The sequence below is a fragment of the Panthera onca genome, chromosome F1 (assembly GCF_046562875.1).
Source record: "Panthera onca isolate mPanOnc1 chromosome F1, mPanOnc1 haplotype 2, whole genome shotgun sequence".
Lineage (NCBI taxonomy): Eukaryota > Metazoa > Chordata > Mammalia > Carnivora > Felidae > Panthera > Panthera onca.
In genome coordinates this window covers 13,463,182-13,475,648 of record NC_138355.1, presented here as the reverse complement: position 1 = coordinate 13,475,648, position 12,467 = coordinate 13,463,182, and the positions used below count along the sequence as shown (strand labels likewise).

General features: G+C 43.5%; 1 protein-coding gene across 1 annotated transcript in view; it reads right to left on the bottom strand.

Annotated features, from left to right (window-relative positions):
* MPZL1 (myelin protein zero like 1) overlaps positions 1–12,467 on the bottom strand; it is a 63,447-nt gene that overhangs the window by 21,648 nt on the left and 29,332 nt on the right. Inside the window, exon 2 of the mRNA XM_060643416.3 lies at positions 807–973. Coding sequence (XP_060499399.1) covers positions 807–973 — 167 coding nt within the window. The remainder of the gene's footprint in view (positions 1–806; positions 974–12,467) is intronic.

The following is a 12,467-nucleotide window of genomic DNA, read 5'->3' as shown; positions in this document are numbered from 1 at the left end:
GAGCCCCACGGCTCAGCCAGCACTCGGCTAGTTACTCACTGGACCTCGCTTTCGTTCTGCCACTCACCTTAGTCTGAAGTCACCCGCAAACCATTCCTTTTTTTTTTTTTTTTTTTTTTTTTTAAGAGAGAGACAGAGGGAGGGAGGGAGAGAGAGCATGTGAGCACCATGCGGGGCTCGATCTCACAACCGAGAGATCATGACCGCAGATGAAATTAACAGTGGGACGCTTAACCGGCTGAGCCAGCCAGGCGCCCCACTCCCACTCCTTACTCCCCCTGAGGACGGAGGGCAGCCTGGGTTGCACACGGTTCTGAAGACCCCACATCCCCACCGCACAGTGAGCTCCAGGGACGACTGCTGAATCAGGCGGCTCTACGATAAATGCAAACAACTTCATAACGAAGTCAGAAAGGGGGGTGTGTGTGCGTGTGTTTGTAACAGGAAGACCTCAAAGAAATTCAATAAAAAATGGGGCAAATGAAAGCTGAAATGCGGATCAGAGTCATAAACCACGATCATCGTCAGCAAGGCTGGCCAGCAGGGGCTCCGTGGAAGAGAAATTCCATAAGGGGATTTGATGGAGAAGAACTGGGCGGGGGGGCGGGGGGCCGGGGTGGGGGCAGCAAGGGATGCTGAACTTATTTTTTCCTGGAGAGTTTAGAGCAATAGAAGGGCCTTGAAATCTCCGGGTCAACACAGTCACTCCTTTGGGAAGGAAACCATCAGAAGAATGGGTATTTATGACATCACAGCCGTAAAGAACCCGGGAGGCAGGCCCAGCAGGCGCGATCAAGCATTCCTACCGACACAGTGGTGTCGGTCCCCTCTGGCTGGAAGCTCCAGGAGACTGAGGTCAACGTGCCGGTGGTATTAGTGGACTTGAACTTGCAAGTCAGCTTCCCTTGTGTCCCATTTGCCACGAAGATTTCTTTTGGGGTATATACCTCCAAGGCCGATGTGCCCGTGGTCACTGGAGAGAGAGGAGCAAGGAAAGCTTGAGTAGCATTTAGTACAAATATCATGCTGCATATGACAAAGATATGAGAAAGTTACTTGATATACACAGTTATAGAGATTATCTGTCTGTCTATCAATCAATCATCTCTCTCTCTCTGCTGCCATTGTGTCATACACATTTCTGGCAGAATATTCCACAGCCAGGTGCTTCCCAGAAGCGGGATAAACTGCTGACGGTCTGGGATTTTGTTTTTGGTTTTCAGTAAGAAGATACTTTCACGAGTTCAGCTATTACCTCATGTTTATGTTTTCTTTTTCATTAACAGACTTTTTTTCTTAGAGCAGTTTTAGGGTTACAGAAACACTGAGCATGAAGCAGAGAGTTCCAGTATATTCCCCCACCCCTACCCCCAGTTTCCCCTACTCATAACATTTTTTGTGAGTGTGGTATGTGTTACAATTGATGAGCCAATACTGTTACACTATTAACTAAAGCCCATCATTTATGGTAGGGTTCATTGTGTGTTACACATTCCATGGGTTTTGACAAATGTACAATGTCATGTATCCACTATTATAATAAAACACAGAATCCTTTTACTGTCCTAAACATCCCATGTTCCACCCATTCATTCCTCCCCCCTCCCCCTAAACCCCTGGCAACCACTGATTTTTTCCTGTATCTGTACGTTTGCCTTTTCCAGAACATTATAGAGCTGGAATCCTATAGCCTTTTCAGATTAGCTTTTATCACTTAACGGTATTTACTTAAGTTTCCTCCTTGTCGTTTTATAGCATGACAGTTCATTTCTTTTGATTGCTGAGTAATATTCACTCATCATGGTATGGATATTATCCATTCACCTCCTGAAGGACATCTTGGTTGCTTCCCTGGTGGTCTGTTTTTAATGATGTAGAGGCCATATATATACACACACACACACACACATATATATATATATGCTCTCTCATATATATATATATGTGTGTGTGTGTGTGTGTATATATACACAAAAAAATATGTATATATATATAAATATATATAAATATATATTAAATATAAATATATATTAAAAATATGTATATATATAAATATATAATATATAAATATAAACATATATTAAAAAATATGTATATATATGTGTGTATATATATATATACATATATATATACATTTTTTTTTTTTTGCTTAAGTAGTTCTCACATTCACCTGTTAAATTTCAACTGCTATCACACTGAACTTTTCTCATCTTCCATTTAATTTTAACACAATTAAAACTATTCTAGGTAAGGTATCACTTCATTCAGAGCCGTGTTTATTATTTCACTGATCCTTTTCCTGTAAGGGATTTAAGGCAAAAAACATGCACAACATGCTGTTTTCGTTAATGAAATCCCATCTACCGTTACATCTCAGTGTAACCTGTGCTAGATAACTGTGAGTTCGAGAACCAGCTGACCACACCGGGCCACGTTTTCACTCTACCCCTTGAGTTTTATTCAGTCAGCCTAAGCCCAGAAATAGTAATTCAAATGTCTATCACTTGTAATACAAAAATAGCTCCTTTTTTTTTTCCAAGATCTGTAATCAGAGGCAACTTAATTAATCAGGGTTTTAAGGATGGCTGTTAAAATAATCTTCACTTAAAAAAGACACTTTCCTGGATGAAATGAAGGTCAGAAAGGAAATTCGTTAGCCTAAAAATGGACACAATTAAAGCTAATGGAGGAAATATTATCTTCCAAATAGGGTATTTTCTAAAGAAATGGTTTGGAAAGAATCCGTATCTGCAGTGTTCCAATTATTCTTAGAATGTAACAGATGAGCAGAATGAGGAGGGGTTTACTGTCACCCAGGACTGATGATCACACTCAGTTTTTCTTCCTGAGGTCTTGCCCGAGACTCTAGGCCAGGCAGAAAAAGAGTACTCCCCCAGTTCTCCCAACCATCTTCCAAATGTTTATTCGCAGGACACAATGGGCACTTTGGCTATTCTTTTAAATAAACTGATAGCCATACTGTATCAATGAGATTTTTTTTCTGCTAAAGAGGGTGGATTATTATTATAGAGAACAATGGATTATTATTTGTGGCCCAAACCTCAAAACAAACCCTTCTTTCAAACAAGAAGCAAACAAAAGATGTTCCTTGCCTTTGTGGGTAGGCAGAAAACCAGCCCCAGGGCATCTGAGTTCAAAACGAGGGACAAAGCACAAGACCAGAAGATCTGACCAGCTTTTCCAGGAAGCAGTGTTGGCTTATAACCCTTATTTATGCTGCGTGATTTTGACTAGTTTTCTCCACAGTGGCAAGCGCTACAAGGAAAGCCAGTCTGCGAAGTCAATAAATAAGTCTCCTCAAGGGTTTTCTCAAGCCAGATCCCTGCCTCAAGGCCGGCCTGCAAAATCTGGTCGGTACCGGAGACGTTATTTAAAGATGTTTCAGTTTACAGTCACGGAATTTTGGCCGAAAAGACAACCAAATCCCTAAAGTGGCTTTTAGACAATTGATCTGAGACAGACTTAACTACACCAGAGCTGGTTAATATACAAGTGACTTAAAAAAACAAAAACAAAAACCCTCACTCTTTCGCTCATTTGCACAGGCAGCTGTTACAGCCAGGGTTATGGATTCCAACTCTGGCCAATCAGCTGTTCCAAAAGAACAAAATGGCTCCATGCACAGCTAGTTAGCATCCTCTGATCCCTGACTCTCTCTCCCCCCCCCCCCCCCCCTCTCTTTTTCCAGCTGTCCTAGTTCTTGGAGATCCCAACTAGTCATCAAATGAACTTCCCAAAGCCCTGGTCTCTTTGTTGATCTTCTCTTCTACAAAAATGTTACCCTCAGGCCTGTCCCAGCCCCCCATTCTCACATCCGACCCTCGGCCAGGGCTTCTCCGCCTTAGCACTACTGACAACTGGGCTGGACTGTTCTCTGCTCAGGTCTGTTCTATGCATCGCAGGATGTTCAGCAGGGTCCCTGGCCTCTACCAGATGTCAGTGGAATCTTCTCCCCTTCCAGCTGGGGCAACCAAAAAGGTCCCCAGACATTGAAACATCCTCTCAGGGGCCAAGTGCCCGTGGCTGAGCATCAGTGCCCCAGACCCTACCAATACGAGCACCTGCTCCACAATCTCAAGCTTCTCTGCTCTCTGACGGCCTCCTCTTGTCTTTCCAGACCACTTCCTCCAACACTCTGCTGATCCTTCAGCTGCATCAGAACCTAAGATCTGTCACCCTCCCCCGCCCCCCCCCCAGAGGACCACTTCATACCCCTTCTCTCTCGCCTGGACTCTCCGCTAAGGTCTGTGCTTCCTAGTTCACTGAGAAAACAAGCAAACCTGAAGGCAACTTCCTCACATCCCTCGCTCCCCGCAGCAACGCCCCGCGCTCCGTGTTTCCTCTGCTACCACGCCCGAAAGGTCTGCACCTCTCCTCGGGGCCAGTCCCTGCTCGGGGCACAGGACCCCATCTTCTCTGGCCTCACCAAGGATGTTAATCCAGCAATCCTCCCTCTTTCTCCTGAAGTTCTCACTCTCAACTGAGTTACTGCCACCGGCCAAATAAATACCTATATTTATATCCCAGGTTTAGGGGGAAAAACATCTTGACCCTGCATCTCATTTGAAAGAACTGTCTACATTCACCGTGCGCAGTTTCTCTCCTCCCATATTCTCTCCCTTTTTAAAATTCTTTTAAGTTTATTTGAGAGAGAGACAGACAGACAGAGAAAGAGTGCAAGCACGCATGGGGGAGGGGCAGAGAAAGAGGGAGAAAGGAGAATCCCAAGCAGGATGTGGGGCTCGATCTCACGAACCGTGAGGTCATGACCTGAGTTGAAATCAAGCGCTGGACGCTTAACCCACTGAGCCACCCAGCCACCCCCTCCCATATTTTCTTGAATAAACCCAATCCAGGCTTTTATCCCCAGTACTCCACTAAAACTATTTTTTAAAAATTTTTTTTAATGTTTATTTATTTTTGAGAGAGACAGAGACAGGATGCGAGTGGGTTAGGGGCAGAGAGAGAGGGAGACAGAACCTGAAGCAGGCTCCAGGCTCCGAGCTGTCGGCACAGAGCCCGACGCGGGGCTCGAACTCACAAGCTATGAGATCATGACCTGAGCTGAAGTCGGACGCTCAACCGACTGAGCCACCCAGGTGCCCCTAAAACTGTTCTTGTCAAAGAATCTAATGGCCTCCATGTGGCTAAATCAACAGTCAATTCTCAAACTGACCTATTGCAACATCTGACACAGCCGATCCCTCCCAGCCTTGGAACACTTTTTCTTCCCAGTTTAACTTCTTAAGCATCACTCTTTTGTTCTCTTATCTCACTGCCTGTTCCTTTCTAGTTCTCTGACCTCTGCATGTTGGAGAGTCCCAGATTCTCCCACTGACCTCTTATCTCTTGGGGACCTCATCTAGTTTCAAGGCTATAAATATCACCTAAACGCTGATGATCCCTGTACACACACACACACACACACACACACACACCTATCAACGACTTCACTTGGATCTTCTACCTGGCATCTCAAATTTAATATGACCAAATTGAATTCCCGATTCCCATCCTCAAACCCACCCTTCCACAGCCTATCCCATTTCTGTAAATGGCAATTCCAGCCTTCCAGTGGCTGAGGCCAAAACCCGGGAGTCCTTCTTGAGACCTCTTTCTCACATCCTTACCACCACGCTGTCACAAAACAGGTTTGTATCTACTTAGAAACATCTTCTCAAAAGTGATCTCTCACTGCCTCTCTCAGTGTTGCCATCTTGGTCCAAGCCACTCTCCTCTTTCACTTGGGATATTTCAGTGGCTTCCTAAACTGGTGTCTCTGCTCCTACCCTCACCCACTTAACCACAGCCAGTCCATGCTTTTTAAAATGCCTGGGTGGCTCAGTCGGTTAAGTGCCTGACTCTTGGTTTCGGCTCAGGTCATGATCCCATGGTTTGTGGGCTCGAGCCCCACATCAGGCTCCATGCCGACAGTGTGGAGCCTGCTTGGGATTCTCTCTCTCTCTCCCCCTCTCTCTCTGCTCCTCCTCTGCTTGCTCTGTTTCTCTCTCTCAAAATAAATAAATAAACTGAAAAAAAAATTTAAATGCATATCAGATCTTATTACTCCTCTGCTCCAAACAGTCTCCACATTAGCCAGGATCAGGACAAAGTCCTCACAGGTCCACAAAGCCCGACAAGAGCTAACTCCTAGCCACCTCTCAGACCTCGCCTCCCACCCTCCTCCCTCAGACACGCTGCAGCAGCCACCCTGGTCATTTTGTAGCTCCTCTGCCCGGGATGGGGGCCCCCGGGGACAGAGAACGCTAAGGACAAAAAGATGGAGGTATCCCAGGAAGTCACGATGCCAGGAGAGAGAAGGGAAGAGCAAGCAGCGATGTGGCACCCTGAGTCAGGTGCTCCCCCGGCTGCTCTCGGGAGGAGTCTGGGGAGACACCCTTGCTTACGGTGCCTGTGGTCGCCAAGCACAGCACGGCGGTTTCTAACCAAATGCGATGAGCAAGATGGGACTGCCAGAGAAGCTCTCCTGTGTGGGGAAAACACAGGTTTCCCTCTCGGACTGCATTCCATGAGGCTCAAGCAAGGGATGAGTTCACTGGTTTCTTAAACAATTGGGAATGGTTTGCTTTGTCCAGGCCTTTTCTTTTCCCCTCCTGAGTCACTAGGAGTATTATGGCAATACACAGTAAAATTATTGTGGAATTCAGATGGGCCTGTCTTCACAGTCATAAAAGAGAATTTTTAGGGACCAGTTAAAATGGCTAAAAATGCAAATGTGAAGTACCCTGAGATGCAGAGAAACCACTGCTCTTAACTCCCATCAAGTCCATGCCACTGAGGATGGGAATCCCAGTCCGAACGAGACATTAAATAGGGGTCTTTTAGGCCTGAGATTTACAGTTACAGTACACGGGCAAAAACTGCTGTGAAAAGTATTAAAGCTTTAATTCAAAAACTTGGATGGGGACAAATGTCCTGTTGAATCCCGGAAAAACTAATTGCCTCAGGAATAAAAAACACAGAAATGAAATGAAATGAAATGAAATGGAAAGATTAAGTGATATGTAAACGTTTTTATATCCTGCCAACTTTGGACTCTGAGTTATATATTAACTTACATGTAAATTTCAAAAACGGTAACAGGAGCTGAGCTTACGACTTTCTTCCTGGGGAAGGAATCCTGACCTGCTAAGTTACACCAGCATCCAGAGGGCAAGAAGATGAACAAGAACAGTCCTTCTTGTAGGAGATCAATTCAAATGAAAAAAGCCTGAAAAATCATTGGACAAGTAATCAAAGAGTTCACAGAATCAACTCAACACGGGTCATTTGTTTCTACAGCAGTCAACTATGACACCTACAACTTGGTTTTCTTCCATTTTGGATGGAGAACCAGAACAGTGTTGGGGGAAAATCCAAGTAAATACACGATACAAAAATAACACCCATCACAACCACAAAGGAAAAAAAGCAAATTCAGATTCAAGAATAGTTTGGCCAGGAGTCTGTTTCCTGATGTGATCTGTTTCAATACCGTGAATTGTGGAAGAAATGCAATGTCAGTAATGCCTCCAAAAGTGCCAAATGGTCTTACTCCAAGTAAATTCACACTCATACTATAAAATCATCTGAAATACACTGGAATAGCGTTATTACGGATGAATAAACACTTGCGGGGCCTAGACGGAGATCCCAACACTTAACAAGTGAAACAATTCTTTGGCAGATCACTTCTGGGTCCATTTGTAGTACCCTGGTTTGTAAAAACCTTATCCTTTGAACAGCTCCCACCACAGTTTTCCTTGAAACTGAAAGAAGGCTTTTGTTTTGATTTTTTGTTTTTGTTTTTGTTTTGTTTTGGAAACACTTTGATGTCACCAGAATATTCTCCTGCCTAGAAGAATACAATCAAGTAATGTATTTAAATAGATTTCTGGCCTATCTCACTGGTACACAGTGTTAACCTGATATCATAATATCGCCTAACCACAAGCATAAACATGACCTTTTAAAACATACTAAAAGGGAGAAATAAAAGGGCACTGAACACAACCGAGACGAGTGGCTCTGAGTGCAGGAAGGTAGACGGGGCAGGAGGAAAAAGGCACACACTACTGGTAACGTTTTATTTCCTAGGGTAGGCAGTGAGGGCATGGGAGCTCATTTTAACGTGAGGTGTGTAAACTGTAGGCACGCACACACACACACACACACACACTCTCTCTCTCTCTCGTATGTATTTTATTTTTCATAATAAAAACTGCTTTTCTTTTTAAAAGAAAGGAAGACATCAGTAAGGTGGTAAGAGATTTACTTCAATTCCAGAATGCTCCAGTGAAAGCATTCAGCACAGGATTCCCTCACAGTGTCAATTGTGACTCCTACAATCAGGCTGGATACCAAGAAGCCAACTGATGACGTGTGTCAGTGGAAACAGCACAGGGGCCGGGCTGGAGGCCTCACATCCTCAGAACGGGACCGCTCTGCAGCTGGAGCGGGCTCCTTTCTTCCGTGAGTCAGGGCTATCTATCTTGGACTCCCTCGGCTGGATAGCACAAAGTAAGTGGAGGCTACAAAAATAGACTCTCTTCAATGAACCCTAACGATTAATAAATTCAGCTTTTCGCTTGTCAGGAACACACTCCTCTACTACACGCTTTGTCCGTTGTTATGCTTTGGGCCTCAATCTAAAAGTGACATCCTTACAACGTGTGCCCCAAATCCCCACCCTGTGCTCCCTCACATCCTGCCTGCCCCTGTGAAGGCTCCCTCACACTCTACCGGAATGACCGGCTGTCTGGAACCAGGAGGGAGCAGGGGACTGTGTCCACCTTGTTCACCGTCATATTCTCATCACCTCACAAATGCCTTTTGTCAACGCGTTCAACAAACGTTTGCTTGGAAATGGGGAGGAAGGAAGGAAAAGAAAGAAAAGAGAGAAAAAGAAAACATACCAACTAGACTCAGATAAGCTCAGCCATGAAAATTACACACTTGCTTCACAACAAATGCCTGTAGGATAATGCCCCAAACAGTGTCTGCAAAGATGACTCAGGGCCAGGCTCGGATGCTGAATCTGTCTTGGACGAGGCCGAGCCAGGCTTCGAGAGACTCACCTTCCAATCTAGATGAGAGAATCCCAAAGGAGACTCATCTTTGGAAACGTTCAAGAAGAAAAGTCTATGTACTTGAAGACCCTGAATGGCCAAAGCAATCTTGACAAAGAAAAACAGAAATGGAGGTATCACAATTCTAGACTTCAAGTTAGATTACAAAGCTGTAGTAATCAAAACAGTATGGTACTGGCACAAAAACAGACACATAGATCAGTGGAACAGAAGAGAGAGCCCACAAATAACCCACATTTATATGGTCGATTAATCTTCAACAAAGGAGGCATGAATAAGCAATGGGAAAAAGTCTCTTCAACAAACAGTGTTGCAAAAACTGGACAGCGACACGCAAAAGAATGAAACTGGGCACTTTCTTATACCATACACAAAAATAAACTCAAAATGGATTAAAGATGGGGGCATCTGGGTGGCTCGGTCAGTTGAACACCCGACTTTGGCTCAGGTCATGATCTCACAGCTCGTGAGTTTGAGCCCCGTGTTGGGCTCTGTGCCGACAGCTCAGAGCCTGGAGCCGGCTTCAGATTCTGTGTCTCCCTCTCTCTCTGCCCCTAACCCACTCGCATCCTGTCTCTGTCTCTCTCAAAAATAAATAAACATTAAAAAAAATTAAGAAGTGGATTAAAGATGTAAATGTGAGACCTGAAACCATAAAAATCCTAGAAGAGAATATAGACAGTAATTTCTCTGACATCAGCTGTAACAACATCTTTCCAGATATGTCTCCTGAGGCAAGGTAAACAAAAGCAAAAATAAACTATTGGGACTACACCAAAATAAAAAGCTTCTGCACAGCAAAAGAAGCAACCATCAAAACCAAAAGACAACCTACCGAATGGGAGAAGATACTGCAAATGACATACTGATAAAGGGTTAGTATCCAAAATATATATAAAGAGCTTATACAACTCAACCCTAAAAAAAAAAAAAAAAAAAAGCCACAAATAATCCAATTTAAAAATGGGCAGAAGACATGAACAGGCATTTCACCAAAGAAGACATCCAGATAGCCAAGAGACACATGAAAAGATGCTCCAACGTCATTTCATCATCAGGGAAATGCAAATCAAAACTACAGTATGACATCGCCTCACACCTATTAGAATGGCTAAAATAAGAAACACAAAAAACAAGTATCGGTGAGGATGTAGAGAAATAGGATCCCTTGTGCACTGTTGGTGAGAATGCAACCTGGGGCAGCCACCATGGAAGACAGTATGGAGGTTCCCCTAAAATTAAAAAAAAAGAACTACCCTAAGGCCCAGTAATAGCACTACAGGGTATTTACCCCCAACATACAAAAAGACTAATTCAAAGGGATACATGCTCCCCTATGTCATCTATTGCAGGATTATTTACAATAGCCAAATTATGGAAACAGCCTAAGTGTCCATCAACAGATGAATGGATAAAGATGTAAATGGATAAAGATATATAATGGAATATTATTCAGCCATAAAAAAGAATAAAATCTTGCCATTTACAACAACATGGATGGATCTAGAGAGTATAAGGCTAAGTGAAATGAGATAGTCAGAGAAAGGCAAATACCACATGATTTCAGTCATATGTGGAAATTTAAGAAACAAATGAACAGAGGAAAAAAAGAGAGACAGATCAAGAAACAGACTCCTAACTATAGAGAATAAACTGATGGTTACCGGAGGGGAGGTGGGGGGAGGATGGGGTGATGGGGATTAAGGGCACACTTATCTTGATAAGCACTGAGTTATATATGGAACTGCTGAATCACCATATTGTACACCTGAAACTAATATAACACTGTATCTTAACTACACTGGAATTAAAATTAAAAAAAAAAAAACAACTTTATCTTGAAAAAAATAATAATAAGTCTGTGTACTTTCACTAACACACAGGATTACTCAACTCCTCTCAGAGTCCATTCCTTCCACTAATGATCAATGTCCAGCTGGCCACATCTCTATCTTTAACCTTTTTTGCACCAACAAAGGTCTTTCTGTTTCTCAAATGAGAGACATTCAAAAGGTCCTGAATCGGGCCAGTCATTGAACTGATCATTTGACTCCTTAAAGCCCTGGGATTTCTTCTTCGCCCTCCTCTATGTATGCACTGTTCATCTTTCTTTCCTGTTACCGCTTTCCTTTCCTTCAATCAACGGTTCATTCTTTCAAACCACACTGGGACTCAGCCTCTGCCCTTAATGGACTGACAGTCTCATGGAGACAAATAAACAAGTATCTACAGTGCAGTGGCAGAGGCATGGTGCCTGGCCCCAGGGACGCAGAGGCTTTACAGGACCAGGGCTTCCACTAAGGGACAAAGTGTCCAAACAGTCAAGCAGTCAACCCAAATGCCACAGTTGTAGTCAATCTGAGTTGTACCATCTACATCAAGTGTCCTAGCATTTCTCAGTTCTTAGCAAACTGATGAAAGTAAGAAATCAGATCATCTTATTTCCGATAGATGATAGTGGACTAAAGGGCTTACCGTAAAGAGCATGTTGAAAGCCCTGGGGGGCACATGTTATAGATAAAAAAAACCAAAAAAACCCAAAAACAAACAAAACACTATCACATACTTTACACTTCTCATGTGCTAAAATATACTTCTCTTTCTAGTCAAGCAAAAGACCACGGTACCTTACGTGTATCTTTCCGAGCTCTCAAATCTTATCAGAAGGTCTACCATACGTTCGAAGATATCTGAACCGAAATTTAATCCAAACCAGAAAAAAAAAACAAAATACAAAATATTAAGAGCCCACAACAGAACATGAGATTGGAAAGAATGTGACTGTGGTCAAGGGCAAGAAGGGTATTCCTCACCTCCAAAATAAGGCAAAAGGGTGCAACGGAAAAACACCACTTACTGAGTGCTTATTACGGGTAAAGCATTACTAAACTAAGGAACGTGTATCATTTTTCAACAACACTGTTGGGTGTTATCCATTGGATGGAAACTCAAGAGAGGCTAAAGAACTTGCCCAAGTCACTTACTCAGCAGATATGGAGCCAAAAGTTGAATCCAGGATGTGCTGACCCCAAAGCCTAGCTCTTTCCGCTACGCTGATTCTCAAGCTTTAAATGAATCTTTTATTCAAACAAAATATGGGTTCTTCTGGGGAACCGAGTACGTAACGGAGAAAGAGGTAGTTTTCACATACAAGTCGGATAAGAGGTATTCAAAACTTACAATTTAAGTCCCAAGAACTGCAGCACAGCACAATGGTTCTCGACCTTGGCTGCACACTGGAATCACCTAAGAGCTTTAAAAAATACTGACGCCATTGGGGCGCCTGGGTGGCTCAGTCAGTTAAGCGTCCGACTTTGGCTCAGGTCATGATCTCGCGGTTCGTGGGTTCGAGCCCCG